This window comes from Lemur catta, chromosome 17, assembly GCF_020740605.2.
Source record: "Lemur catta isolate mLemCat1 chromosome 17, mLemCat1.pri, whole genome shotgun sequence".
Classification (NCBI taxonomy): Eukaryota; Metazoa; Chordata; class Mammalia; order Primates; family Lemuridae; genus Lemur; species Lemur catta.
Window position 1 is genome coordinate 19894361 of NC_059144.1, and position 15210 is coordinate 19909570.

Consider the following 15210-nt stretch of genomic DNA (forward strand, 5'->3'; position numbering starts at 1 on the left):
GGCTGCCTCCCTCCCAACGCCAGGGCGGGGCGGGGCGCACGCCGCCACGGCCCCGCCCCTTCCGCGCCATTGGCTGCCCCGCGGCACAGCCGAACCCTTACTCTCGCCGCGGAGGTTGCCGAGCGGAATTTAAACCTGGGCGGTGGCGGGGGAGGCGGAACCGGACTGAGGCCCCAGAGCCCGTCCCGGCCGTCCCCGCGCGCCCCCTGGCGGCCGCCCCGCAGAGCGGCCCTACGTGGCCAGGGCGGTGGGGCCTAGGCAGGGAGCAAAGGCTGGCGCCCGCTCCCACACGCACTGACCGCGCTGCTCCTGGGCTCTCAGACCCTGCGTGTGGCCACCCGTGTCGCCTCTGTCCCCTGCATTTAACCATTCATTTGTTCGTTTAACAAATACCGGTCCATCATGATAGCCACTCCTTTGATTATACTCAGGTAGCCTTCCCTTCTCGCTTCATCATTCTGTGCCTGGTAGAACCCCAATCCTGGTTAAACTCTACTTTCCACCTGCACTGGGGCTGGGGGGAAAAAAAAAGCAACCACACTTGCTGACTGGTCGTGCTTCAAATTCATGATCTCAAGCGGGCCTTTAAGATTGCCTGCTAGCTTGCAATTCCTTTACTCACTCTACCTTTTCCTCTCTCCTTACTTTGAGAGCTTGCTTCCTTTTCCCCTGAAAAAACAGAAGCAGTCAGAAGAGAATCTCACACGCTCCCACCACGTCTACTTCCTGTCTGCATCTGAACCTTCTGCACCAGAGACAAACTGTGCCTCAGCCCAACCAACTCCAACCCTTTTGCCTGGGCACTAGCTTCCAGCTCCTCTGCCGCTGACCTGCATCTCTCCAGCAATTCTCTCCTGTCTCCTGGAACATCGATTTCCCTCTTTACTGATTCATTTCTAGCAGCATACAAGCACACTGAAATATTTTTCATCTTTAAACAACCCTCTGGACCCTACATTCCTCTAGAGCTACCTCCCCATGTCTCTGCTCACTTTTGCAGCATAAATGAGTTGTCTATACTTGGTGTCTCCAGTTTTTCTCCAGTTCTCTCTGAGCCCTTTCCAGTCAGGCAAACACCCTGCCCGCTTCTTTTCCAAAACCTCTTGTTGGGGTCACCGTGAGTCCCACAGTGCTAAATCTAACAGTCAATATTCAGGCCTCATCTTTGTGTAAATGAGAGAGCATATGTACAACTGTAAAGTGCTTCATAAATGGAAGAGGTTACCATTATTATTTAGCACCCAATAAACTTTTAAAATGGATGAATGCCCGCCGCTGTTAGCACACTTCTCCCTGTCTTTCCATCTGCTCAACATCCCCAGCCTGTTTGTGAAGTTTTTCAAGCCCAGATATGAGGCCTTCCATGTGTTCCCTGCTCTGGCATCCAGAGTCCAGCAGGCTACAAGAAAGCACCCTTTCCATACTCTTTCAAGATACCAACAGACTTCTGCGTGTGAAAAGGACAAGGACCGTGGTCTGGGGCTGTGCAACCACATAGCTGCTCTATGCCTCTATTGCTTCAGGTAAAACATGAGAATAGCCAGGGCCCTGCCTGTGTTGTTGTAATAAGGCAAAGTACTACACAGTGTTATACTTCCCCACTGTAAGCCACATGAAGGGGAGGACAAGGGGGAAAGGGGAAGGGGACAGGACAAGCCAGTGCTCTCCAAGAATGGAACAGAGGAGAGGGGCACCCTTGTTACACATAAATGTCATCAGGAAAACCTTTGAAAACGCAGGGAATTAATATATGCTATTATAGGGCCTCATGTTAATTTCAAAGGGAATATTTGAGGGAAGGAAGGTCATTCCCAACCACCCACCAGTTTTTTACCATCTCCCAGTCTAGAAAGACACCTGCTCTATGTCTGAGCCCCCAGACCTCCCTCTACTTCAGGGGCCTCCTGGGAGAGCCCTCTGTGGTGGGGACAGGGGCCGGGAGCCCTCACCCACCCTCAGTCCCGGGCATCACCTCTTCATGAATTCAAGTCGCCACCATTCAAGTGAGCTCACGGCAATAACCAGTCACACTAGCAGGTGTTATTAAAAGGAATTTAATAATCTTAATTAAAAACTCTTAACAGCGAATTCCATCACAGGCCTTGGCAACTGGGAGCAACTCCAGGGACATGTGCCCCTCTGGGATGTGGCTGAGCCACGGTCTTGGCCACAAGGAGAGGAGGTACCTGGACATTACTTCAATACAATATCAAAGATCTGCAAGGATTTTTTTTTTTAAAAAAGTTTTAAATATATTAGACTCTCTTGATTGCCATTTTTACACAAAGCTGCTGATACAGTATACAGAGGTTTTCTTTAACTTTTTTTCACATAAAATACATTTTTCTTAAGTGTTCTCTGTACATCAGTGGCTTCTGGTCTGGTGAATTATTGCGGAAGGCTGGGGGTCTGCAGACTTTTCCTGGGTGCGCAGAGCCAGGCCCCGCATGGTGGCACTTGCAATGCCCACGGGGAAGCAGGCCCTCTGGCCAGTAAGAGATTCCTGTTGAGGAGAGGTCTATAGCTTCTGGCCAAGGGGGTCACTTCTGCAGAGTCATCCACTGACCATGTGACCCTTTGCTCTTATGTGCCCTGGGGGAGGGGAGCCTATCCCCAGGCTACAATAGCAAGACTTAATTACAGTCCTTCTGGGCATCTTATAAGGAGCACCCTTCTGGAAAGTACCCCAATATCCTGCTCCAGGGGAGAGAGCATGTGGGAGAGAGAGCTCAGGATGAAAAGGTATCTAACACCAATAACCCAAATGGTCTCATGTTATTACAAAGCCAGCACACTCTGGTGGGACAGGAAAGCGGACACACCCTTGTTAACTCTCCTAAGCCCCTTGAAACTGACCAGACAGTGTAAAGCAGTTTTACTGATGCTGCATATTGAATGGAGAATTATATCCTGAAGTCTTCAGTAGCCCTGGGCCTACGCTGAGCCTCTGGTCAGAAACTTAACAATCTTTTGACAGCCACCAATTTTCAATTGTTTGGGACATAAGGTCTGAGCAAGGGCCCTCGCTCACAGTGAGCTGAACGCACCTGCTTTGGAAGTGGCCTCCTTTAGTCTATGAGGAGCTACCACAAGACCTGCAGGGGCCAGGCATCTGGTTGACTTCACCAGGCTGCCTCCAACTCCTTGATCCACCCCTGCCACGGAGAGAGGCAGAGGAAAGGCCCCGATGTCGAAAGAAGCTCCTTTTCCTCCCTTTGTCCACTACCGGGTAAGGTTGGGGAGGGGGGGGTCTATGTAATAAATGAGCAAAAATGAACAGGAAACAACGACTGTAAGAACCTGAGATGCATTTGGCAGCAAACTGCAGACCCATTCTTCTAGACACTGACCTCAAATTGTTATTATGCAGTCCCCCAAAGATGCTGGCTGAAGGTAGCTATCCTGGAAAGTTCCAGATGGACTTGGGATGGTGTCTGCCGGGAGCCTGATATCTGGCATCTGCACTGAGTGGCAAATGTCGTCCAGAGGGGGCCATGACAGCTGTTACCAGTTAAGGGGATTCAGAACCAAGCATCTAGGGACTGTAGAGCACAGGGCTGCTAGCCTGGGCTGCGGGTCCTCTGCCTCAGGTGACCTGAGCGGGGCTGCTCATGCCCGCGGTCCCCCAGGGATGAAAACCATAAAGAACAGTCCTCCTCACTCTGTCTTCCTCCTCCTTCACCCTCAGAACCTAACACAGAGCCAGGGATGTCCTGTGTACTCAATAAATGACATGAGCCAATAAATGAATGACCCCGGCTCATTCATTGGAGGTTGGTTCCCGACTTGGCCCTCAATACCCAGGAGACCCATAGGAAAAGCTCCCCAGGGACTCAAAGCCCTGACAGGGAATGGTTTATCCCTGGCTGAAAACATGAGCTAATGTCAGCTCCTGTCAAGGAAGCAGCTGGGATTCCCAGTCTTCTGGGCAGGGAGGAATGGCCCAGGGGCAGGAGGCAAGGGGGAAGGAGGGAATGGCCTCTAGGGCTCAGGGCGGGCAATAAATGCCTTCAGTGTTTGGTCCCTGAGCGAAAAGATGGGAAAACCTGCCTCTCCTAAGGAGCGTGTGGCTTCCCTCGGCACTCCCTGCCTGGTAGCTAAAGTCAGGTCACGAGGGACTTCAGTGTCAGTCTGGGTTGATTCTGCCTTCAGCCAAAGGTATGTGTGTTTTAGATCACATAGGCTGAGACACTGGAAAGCCCACTCCGGCCCCCGGGGATGTGCCACGGATCGTGCACACCTGTCTTCAGTCTCCCGAGCTGCCTGTCTACTCTACACTACCTCTGTCCTGGTGTTGGGGTGGGGGTGGCCTGGTGCTGAGACCCTCTCTGCATCCAGCGGCCACCGGGGGCACAGTCACTCGCAGGAGTCTTGTGCTCTCTGGCCCAACTGCCCTGCTCCTGGGAGAGTATGAGCCAGGCCCCTTGAGGTCCATTTCCCTCTCCAGCTTACAGGGGCCAGGGGGCCACAGCAGGGGGCCGAGACTGCAAACAACAGACCCCCTTACTAGGGTTGTGGAACAAGGGGGTTCCCCAGCCTTAGCCCCCTAGCCCAGGGGCCCCTCAGGGAGAATTTCTCAGACTCAGAAACAAGCTCGTTAAAGAGAACGTGGATCTGTTCCCCAAATTAGAAGCTGGACCTGGGGGGGGGGCCTTCAGCGCTCTAAGGAGGTAGTTTAAGGATAAATAAAAGGCGCACAGAGCAGGGAGCAAACCTGCAGCTTGTTAGTCACACCGAAAGGTGCCCAACTCATGGCAACAATTCCAAATGGGCTTAGGGAGAATGCAGGGGTGAGGTGGAGGGCAGCTGGCCCTTCCTGGTCCCTTCCCTCCCCAGCATCAGGAAGACTGGGGCTGTGGAACTGCAGGGGTAGGTGAGACCCCACTCCAGCCCTGCCACTGCTCTGCTCAATGCAACACAGGATGTGACCACCGACACCTTGGATCTGCAGCCCTGGGGCATCACCACTCCCGACAGGAGCAGGCTGGGAGCCCCCAGGGCAGGCGGGGACTCACAAGGGCCAACTGGCAGACTTGCCTCACCCAGCACTCCAGAAAAGGCCAAGCTGGGCCTGGGGTCCTGAGCACTGGCTCTGCACACATGACTGATGTGGCAGGGAGGCCCAGACAGCCCTGAACTGCTCAGGCTGATGGCTCAGTCTGAGCAGGGCTGGCTGAGATGGGCCGGGCTGAAACAGCCCGGATATTCACAAAGATCAGCCGGGGTTGGGCTCTGTCACTGTTAACCAGAGACGTTTTCAGAAATTAACTCACCCCCTCCCTGGAATAGGGCTTTCAATGAAAGCTCCTCATTCAGCTTCATTTTCCCAATACCGGCCAGTAAAACCTAGTGATCCTGATACTAGCCATAAAAGAAAGTGGATTCAGTTACCTCCCACCTGGAGTTTTACAACCTAAAAGAATTTTTTTATCAAGTGCACTTTTGTAAACACTGACCTTGCCTCATTCCTGCCTTTGATGCTTCCATCCAAGAGTAAAACAGGGTTTATTCCAGGAGTGGAATAGCCTGCTTTTCCCCCTCGACCCCTGAGTGGCCACACAGCTGGCTCCTGGCGTGGGCAGGCGGGTAGCTCTCAACAAGGCTGTGGGGAGCAGGCCTGTGTCCATCTCATCTAATCCATGTCCAGGCTCCCTGTGAACACGGCAAGGGCTTCCTGCAGCTTCCTGCCCCTGCCACGTGCGGCTGCTGGCCCCGACCTTGGTATGACTCCGGGTTGGACAATGGGTCTCAGCCTAACAGGCCCCCTCCCCTGCTAAAGCCACCCTGGCAGTGGATGAGACTCTGAGTCTTAACCTCCATGCCTTAGGGAACACCCCGTGCATTCTCAGCCCCACCTGCTTCCCATGAGCCCAGGTGTGTCATTCCTTCACACGCTGATTGAGCACGTGTGTGTGTGTGTGTGTGTGTGTGTTGATAGGTGACGTGCAAGTATTCCAGAGAAGCCTTTACCAAGAACAGAGCTGGGATCCCAAGCCCACCCTCCCAAAATGGGACAGCAGAGTGAGTCAGGAGGCCACGGCGGGCCTTGTGTCAAACGTGGACGATGCAGCAGGAAGCAGAACCTGGGGAGAGGGGAAGCTGCAGGCAGCTGGGTGAGGGGTGGGGTCAGCGTTCCTCTGGAAAGCAGAGCCCACCTCTCCCGGCTACCCTCTGACACCTCCCCAGCCAGGGCTGTTGGGCTGGTCTGGATTCCAGGGACCCCTCCCCGGGGCATCTCTCTCCTCTGTTACAAGGAGACTAGGAGATCCGGCAACAGCCATGGACCTTCTCCTCCATCTCCTCCATGGGGGCCTTGAACTTTAAGAGCGGGGGATCTCCGCTGGTGACCGTGTAATACACCGAGGTCCCATTGCTGCTGTACGGTGAAGTTCTGCCTCCGATCAAGGGGGCCTTGCCTTCACTGCTACTCTCGCCCGACCTGGCCATGCTACTGCCCAGGTGGGTGCTCAGGAAGGGGTGGCTGAGCAGCTTGGCTGCAGCCCGCTGCCGCTTCAGCTCCAGAAGCGTCTGGGGGCTCTGCTCCTTGTAGCCACTCCAGGGTGGGTTGGTGTCAGCCACACCAGGGTTGCCATAGGCCATGCTGTAGTCAGGCACCTCATGCACCTTCCAGACGTCCCCGTTGGCCAGTGCATACTGGTAGGCGCTGACCGGAGCTCGGAGGCCATTCTCAACAGGCATGTCCAGTTCACTTCGTGGAATCTTGGTGGGAAATTCGGAGAGCAGCACGGGCTTCTCTAGCCTGGGGTTCTGAGAGTGAGAAGGACAACATTGCCAGTTGGCTAGAGGACCTGAACCTACTACCCACCTGCACCTCTGCTGAGGGCATTATTGTTCGGACCTGCCCTCCATCCATTTTCCCTACCTGGGTGTTAGGGCCCCTCATGTCCTCTGGGGAATCACCAGTCTATGTGTTTCAGTAGAGCTGACCCACCCCCAGCCTTGCACCAGTGGCTGGACCATGACCCAAAGCCTGGCCAATCAACCTTTGTCACTGTCGAGATTGGTCCAGGGATAGGTTCTTAACTAAAATAGGTTCAGTGAAACTCAACCCTGGGACTTTTGCTAAAATAACTGGGAAAGAGAAATTTTGGCAAGAATTGTGAGTAGGAAGAATGATACAGTATGCCTGCAATCTCAGCTACTTGAGAGGCTGAGGCAGGAGGATTGCTTGAGCCCAGGAGTTTGAGGCTGCTGTGAGCTATGATCACACCGCTGCATTCCAGCCTGGGCAACAGAGCAAGACCCTGGACCCCACCTCAAAAAAAAAAAAAAAATGATATAAACTGTGGGCTGGAGAGACACCACATCAAAGGATCCACTTACGACTGAAGCTGACATTAAGGACGACCAAAGGAGAGAGACTGTTCTGATGATGCATTGTGAGCCCCTGGATCTAGGTGGGCCCAGATTTTTCAGTTACATGAGCCAATAATTTCCTTTTTGGTGTAAGTCAATTTTAGTTGAGTTTTTCAGTCACTTGTAATCCTTCCTCTGTAATCCCAGCATGTCTCTGCTTCAAAGGACATTCTCACCCAAGAATCTTGTATACCCAATGATCCTTGGATAACAAGACCTTGAAAAGTAGCTGCTGCCTAGAAACTATAAACTAAAAAGTACATACACTTACAATAACAAAAATGTAAAACATACCAAAAATCACCATAAACAATGTCAAAGGACACATGAAAAATAATTTCAACATATATAACAGAAAAGGGACTCATTTTCTAAATATATAAAGAGCTCTTAAAAGTCAATTTTTAAAAGCCAAACTACCCAATGAAAAAAGTAGGCAGAGGACACTAATATGCAGCCCATAGTCATATATAGATATACATAGCATATAAACATTGGAAAAATATTCAATCTCATGAATAATTAATGACATAAAATTCAAACAACAAAATATCATTTTTACCTATCATATTGACAAATATTTTTACAGTTCACTGTTACTCAGTGTGTGGGAAAATAGATGAGAATGTAAACTGCCACAACCTCTTTGTAGGAAAGTTTTGCATTATTCATCCATCCAAAAACAAATTTTTTTAGAGAATATATACTTTGCACCAGCAAGCCCATTTCTAGGACTTTGTTTCAAAGATAATCTCTCTCGTGGATGCAAAGCTTGAAAGGTGTCACTGGGCAAGTGAGAAACTGTGGCCAGTACTTCTATTGGAATGCCCGGCAGCTGGTAAAAAGCTTGACGGAAGTCCACACATGCTGGTATGAAAAGAACTCCAAGAAATATATATTTAGGTTAAAATATGGTTAAGGCAAAGAACATTCTCCACAGTAAGTTTCCATTTATGTGTGTGTTTCTTCCTCTTCTCTTTTAAATGGCTCCTTCTGAACAATGCAGGCAGACTGATGCTATATCATGGGGAGACAGATTCTTTTTTATTTTGAATTTTTTTTTTTTTTTTTGAGACAGGGTCTGGCTTTGTTGCCCAAGCTGGAGAGCAACAGCACAATCATAGCTCACTGCAGCCATGAACTCCTCCCGAGTACCTGGTAGCAGGGGCACGTGCCACTGTGCCTGGCTAATTTTTTTTATTTTTTGTAGGAATGAGGTCTCGCTATGTTGCTGAGGCTGGTCTCAAACTCCTGGCCTGGAGCAGTCCTCCCACCGCAGCCTCCCACAGTGCTGGGATTACAGTCGTGAGCCACCACACCTGGTCTAAGTTTTTTTTATTTTTAAGAGATGGGGATCTGACTCTGTAGCCCAGACTGGAGTACAGTGGTGTGATCATACCTCACTGAAACCTCAAAATCCGGGGCTTAAGCCATCCATCTGCCTCTTCCTCCCGAGTAGCTAGGACTACAGGCACATGCCACCATGCCCAGCTAATTTTTTTTTTTAGCAACAGGGCTTGCTATGTTGCCCAGGCTAGTCTCAAACTCCTGGGCTCAAGTGATCCTCCCACTTGGCCTCCCAAAGCACTGAGATTATAGGTATGAGCCACCACACCTGGCCAAGAGATAGATTCTTGATGGTCTAAGTTAGTGCTTCTCAATCTTTAATGTGCCTATGAGTCACCTGGGAATCTGTTAAAAATGCATATTCTGATTCAATAGGCCTGGTTTGGGGCCTGAAATTCAGCACTTCTGACAAGTTCCTGCCAGTGTTCTGAGTGGGAGGGAACTGAGACACTGGTCCCAGCTTGGATACACATTGGAATCATCTAGGGATTTAAAAATACATATAACAATGCCGATCTGAAAAGACCACATATTATATGATTCCAACTATATGACATTCTGGAAAAGGCAAAACTATGGCAACAGTAAAAGATCAGTGTTTGCCAGGGTTTGGGAGGAAGAACAGATAAAGCACCAGAGATATTTAGGCAGTGGAAGTATTCTGTGCAATACTACGATGGCTACTCGACATTATGCATTTGTCAAAACCCATAGACTGTACAACGTAAAGAGTGAACCTAATGTAAACTCTGGGCTTTGGTAATAATAATGTGCCAATACTGGCTCATCACTACACTAATGCAAGATGTTAATAATGGGGGACCTGGGAGGGGGGAATAATGAGGAAGTATATGGGAACTGTCTGTGCTGTCACTCATTTTTCTATAGATCTAAAACTGCTCAAAAAAAATAAAGTCTAATCCACGCACAGTGCTCACACCTGTAATCCTAGCACTTTGGGAAGCCGAGGCAGGAGGATTGCTTGAGTTCAGGAGTTAAAGACCAGCCTGAGGAAGAGCGAGAACCCGTCTCTACTAAAAATAGACAAAATTAGCCGGGTATGGTGATGACCACCTGTGTTCCCAGCTACTCGGGAGGCTAAGGCAGGAAGATCGCTTGAGCCCAGGAGTTTGAGGTTGCAGCAAGCTATAATGATGCCACTGCACTCTAGCTGGGGCGACAGAGTGAGACCCTGACTCAAAAAAATTAAAAAAATAAAAAGTAAAAAAATAAAATCTATTGGTTAAAAAAAAAACCCACATATATTCATCTTCAGTGTCAGAAATGAAAGCAGTGAAGGAAAAGGAATAACCATAGCATGAAGGGTGTGGGTTAGAGGGAAGAGAGCTTTTCTTATGATGTATTATTTGCCTAAGCACAAATTATGGGCTGAGCTATACATATAAGAACACAGTGGATCCTAGAACACCCCCTGTGGTCGGCACAGTCGTCTGGACAATGTTGAACTTAACACGAGCCCTGAGAAAACAGGAAGGCTAAAGAAACCTCCCCACCATTTGTGTCCTGGGGAATGGCTCACTGGACAGAGTCACCCTTCCCCTTATGGTTTCCAGAACACTCAGATGACCCCTCCGTTGCCTTGGACGACCCAGACACAGGCCTCCAAATGCTCATTCTTTTTCTCTCCAATGAGTAGCTGAACTGCTTTCCCACTTCTCAAGTGAAATAAAACGCTTGCTAAAGGACTTAACCAAACTTTAGTCAAGCTGCCCTCCTCCGCACAGGACCCTGTGCCTCCACTCATCCCTCTGACTAAACAGGCCCCGTAGAGCAGAACTCTCCTGAAGACCATTCTGGAAATGGGCTGGCCATGGGACACACATTCCTGGTCAACTGTCTGATCACACCACCCGCCCATGCCACCCTCGGTTCTTCCAGCCTCTGTCCTCCTCCCTAGAAAACAAACTCCTTCTTTTGGAACTCCGAGATCCTTGCCAATTCTGAGGTTGAAGCATTCTACTTATTGCTACAATCATTTCAAATAAAGTGTCTCTTTAGACTTACACACACACACACACACACACACACACACACACATAGGGCCTAGGTCCCAACTCCTGAGATTCTGATTTAATCAGTCTGGGCTGCAGTCTAGACATCAGGATTGAAAAACAACAAGAACAACAGCAACATCTCCCCAGGTGATTACACTGTACGGGTAAATTTGTGAACCGCTGGTTGAAGAGCTGATGGCCGTCATCACTGCTGTGCCCGGTACCAGGGAGTTAGCTCTGCGACAAGTGTGAACCAAGGTCAGGCCTGAGGGCTAACAGGGCAGGGCCTTGGCAGAAATCCAGTTTGGGAGTCAGGCTGAACAAATATTCCCGTACATAAGGGGCCCGGAAATTCTTGTGTGTATGAGAATCACCACATGTGCAGTGGGGCCTCAGAACCTGCATTTCTAGTAAGTTCCCAGGTGATGCTGATGCTGCTGGTCTGGGGACCACACTGTGAGAATTCCTGCCCTAGAGAGCACCTTGTCCGCATCTAAAGCCTTGAAGGGGCAGGGGGGCATGAAAAAAGGAATGAGTTTTGAGCTCTGTAGCTGTGTCCTGTGACCTCCTTTTTTCCTCCAGGGCTGAGTGACTGCTGGCTATGCCATCTGGGTTCCTTCTCTCCTCTTCCCCAGCCCCAGAGGCAAAGCAGCCCATCTGTTTGCCTTGCCTAACCCCAAACAAACTGCAGCCTTGATGAGGAAGCCCTAGAAATTAACAATACCACCACCACCACCAAAATCACACATAACCAAGGGTGGCTTCCAGCAGCCATGTGCCCTTGCCCTATGCCCTACAGCCCTCATGATTTCCGAGGCTCCACATCCATGAGCACTTCTGGGGGAGTCCTGGGGCCTGTGAGATCTGAACAAACACAGGGTCAAATCAAGTGTGGAGGAGTAGGGGCTGCTTCCATGAGGATTTCTTTAAGAACCTCAGTCTTTCCTACAAATCAATAAGGACAAAAAAACCCAACAAAAAAAGGCAAAAGAAGAGCCAGCCGCACCAAAGAGGATAATCAAATGGCCAATACGCATATAAAAAGGTGTTGACCATCATCTGTCCTCAGGGAAATACAAATTCAAGGTGAGCTACCATAGCAACCCCCGCAGGATGGCTCCAGTTATTAATAAAAGGATGAACCATAGCAGGGCTTGGAAATGCTCCTGCACTGCCAATGGTTGAGCACACAGGTTACAACCACCTTGGAAAATCGCTTGGCGATATCCACCAAAGCATGCAATATGCTACCCCATGATGCACACTGCATTCCTGGGTACATACCCAGCACAAAAAAAAGGTTATATCCACCAAAAGACATGTGCAAAAAATGTTTATAGCAGTTTTATTCATAGTAGTCAAAAACTAGAAACAACCCAAATGTCCACCAAGAGGAGAATGGAGATGTAAATTATAATATTCAAACAATAGAATTTCTACAGAGCAATGAAAAAGAATAAACTTCTGCTATATGCCAAGACATAGATGACTCTCACAGACATAAAAGAAGCCAGACACAAAAGCCAACAGACTACATGGGTCCATTCACATGCATACACAGACACAAAACTAGTCTTTAGTGCTCAAAGTTAAACAGTGGGTATCTTTGGGGTGGGAAGAAAGGTAGAAGTAATAAGTTAAATTAAGATGAGGTCATACTGGACTGGTATGGGCCCTAATCCAAATGACTGGTGTCTTTGTAAAAGAGAAAACAGAGACACAGACACATGCACACAGAAGAAAGCCACGTGAAGATGAAGGCAGGGATTACAGTCATGTTAGCAAAAGCCAAGGAGCGCCTGAGTCACCAGAGTGAGGAGAAAAGCGTGGGACAGATTCCCCTTCAGAGTCCCCAGAGGGAACCAACCTTGATGTCACCTTGATTTTAGACTTTTGGTCTCCAGAACTGTGAGGGAGTAAATTTCTGCTGTTTCACACCACCCAGTTTGTGAGAATTTGTTGCAGCAGCCATAGGAAATGAATACTCCTCCTCTCGGGAAAGCAGGTTAAAGCCCAGGACTACTGGCGGCTACTGGAGTGGGCTTCTCAGAGGTCCCACCAGCATGCTACCAGGTTTTCAAAACCCTCCTCCCAACCATATGTGTTCTGACAAACACAATTCTCAACATCTCATCATATATCCTGGAAAAAAAAAAATCTTTAGTGCCCTCAGCTCCCGGGGGAGAGCCCTACCGAACCTCTCTTCTGGGGAAGCCCACAGCTAGGTCTGCTGCAGAACAGGCGGGCACATGGCGGTCACTCGCTCCCTCCCACCTCGGCCTCTAACATGCCCCCGGGGTCACCTCATTCACTACAGTAGCCGCCACCATCAGACCAGATGCTCTGGTTTAAGGGCAGCTACTTTCCTCTGGAGGCTCCGAGATGAAGAGGCAGGGCCAGGCTGGCATTCTCCCCCCAAGGCAGTGGCTGGCACCGGGGCAGGGCAGGAGGCCACTCACCGGGTCCTTATTCTCCTGGTCTGTTCTGGTCTCCCTGATGTCCCCGTTGTAGGTTGAGGTGCGCTGGTCCTCGGCCGCACTCCGCTGCTGCCACAGTATGGCCTCGCCCTCGTACTCTTTCCTGTACAGGTTGGTCCTGTCCGACAGGCTGGCTCGACGCACCACCTTCCTGAGGGGACAGAGGGGATGCTGGAAGGCTGTTCCCCGGGCACCACGGGCAGGAGCACGCGGGGGACCCCTGGCTGCCCTGCCCCGGACTCACCCACGGCTGCCCGCGCTGGATGTCCTCCGGCTCAAGGACGACTTGTGCCGCAGCTGTGACTTCATGATCACATCGTGCTTGTGTTTCAGCTCCAGCAGCAGGACCTTGAACTCTTCCTCCTCACACAGGTCTGAGGGGGCAAAGGAATCAGTAGCCAAGGTCAGGGCACAGGACTGTGGCCCGAGAGGGTGCTCCAGACCAGAAGAGCTGCCACCCCGACCCACTGAAAACTCCAAGCATCTTTTAGGGCAGGCAGGGAGGGAAGAAAATAATGCCAGCCTTATTTCCTGGTCTGCAATCCAATCCTTGGAGGATGGTAACAATGGGACACCCAGGTTCCTTGCATAGTCACAACACCTAAGGTTCCCAGCTATGACCAGGGGATTCGAACTCCTCTTTGATAGTTTCCAAGAAGAGTCATCGAGTCTCCAATGGTACGAGAAGTAGTCAGGCAAGCACCACCACACCCAGCTAAGTTTTTCTATTTTTAATAGAGACGGAGTCTCATTCTGGCTCCGGCTGGTCTTGAACTCCTGACCGCAAGTGATCCTCCCGTCTGGGCCTCCCAGGGTGCTAGGCATTTCCACCCATCTACACCACTCATCCATCCATTCATCCATCCATCTGTCCACCTGTCCATTAATCTACCATCCATTAATTTACTCATTCATCCAACTATCTACATAACAATCCATTGATCTAGCCAACCAAATATTCATCTATTTATCCTTCCACCAATCAAACAAATTTATGACTGCCTATGTGTGTACCAGGTGTTTTGCTGGACTCACCTATTGGCATCTCATCCATGGATGTCCTTGCACTGAGACTAGCCCCATGGGACACCAAAAGCTCTGCCATCTGCATCTGCAACACAGGAAGAAGAACATGTTCCCCTGCCCAGGGCTCACAGAACCTAGGAAGTGGAGAAACTGCCCAAGGCCTCTTAGGATGTGACCCAAAGAATAGCAGGGCAAAGTTGATTCCCAGGGAAGGCCCCGCACCCTGGAGCCATGGGGGTAATCCTGGCAGATGCAATGTGCATGGCACCTCCTCAGCATGCCTGAGCCACACCAAGAGGGAGGAGAAGAAGGAGTCAACTGTAACTCCAGAACTCAGGTGTCTTAGGAGGGACTTCGTAAACTGCAATCAGAGTTTTATATCTGGAAACAAATGGAGAAATTACTCAAAGCAGAAATGCTAGGAATTTGCAAATTTCGGCAAATTTGGTTATCATTCTATCAGGACAGAACTTGTCAAATGTTTTTGCAAACTCCCTAAGCCTTTTCATATGCCACATACTAGCTGTACTCAACACCTTAAGTGGGTCTTGTACTCTTTAGAACCAATCACCAGCCCAAAGGACTTGGTGACAGCCAGTTAACCTTGTGCTGGCCTCCCCAACAGCCCTGTTGGTGGGAATTACCTGTCCCCAAAAGGCAGCTGCATGCAGGGGCTCCCAGCCATCCCAGTCCTTCACATCCACACGCACGCCGTGGTCCAGCAGGAGCTCAGCTGCCCGCAGGTATCCATTGGCTCCAGCTATGTGCAGCTAGAGAAGAGCAAAGAAGTGAGCATTCCCTAGAGCTGCAGTTCCCAACCTTTTTGGCATGAGGAACAGGTTTCACGGAAGACAATTTTTCCGTGGACCTGGGGGGTGGGGGCAGTGAGAGGGGAGCGGAGCTCAGGCAGCAATGTGCAGCCTGGTTCCTAACACACCACGGACTGGTACCAGGCCATGACCTTAGGG

The 15210-nt window shown here is 50.2% G+C and overlaps 1 protein-coding gene across 2 annotated transcripts in view; it reads right to left on the reverse strand.

Moving 5' to 3' along the window:
* Positions 1–2038: 2038 nt before the first annotated feature.
* Positions 2039–15210, reverse strand: part of PPP1R16B (protein phosphatase 1 regulatory subunit 16B) — a 103609-nt gene continuing 90437 nt past the window's right edge. For both annotated transcript variants that reach the window (XM_045528580.1, XM_045528579.1), the window contains exons 7-11: positions 14887–15012; positions 14252–14327; positions 13461–13590; positions 13199–13367; positions 2039–6768 (exon numbers count right to left, since the gene is read on the reverse strand). In XM_045528580.1, the coding sequence (XP_045384536.1) occupies positions 6259–6768; positions 13199–13367; positions 13461–13590; positions 14252–14327; positions 14887–15012 (1011 nt within the window). In that variant the 3' untranslated portion in view covers positions 2039–6258. The remainder of the gene's footprint in view (positions 6769–13198; positions 13368–13460; positions 13591–14251; positions 14328–14886; positions 15013–15210) is intronic.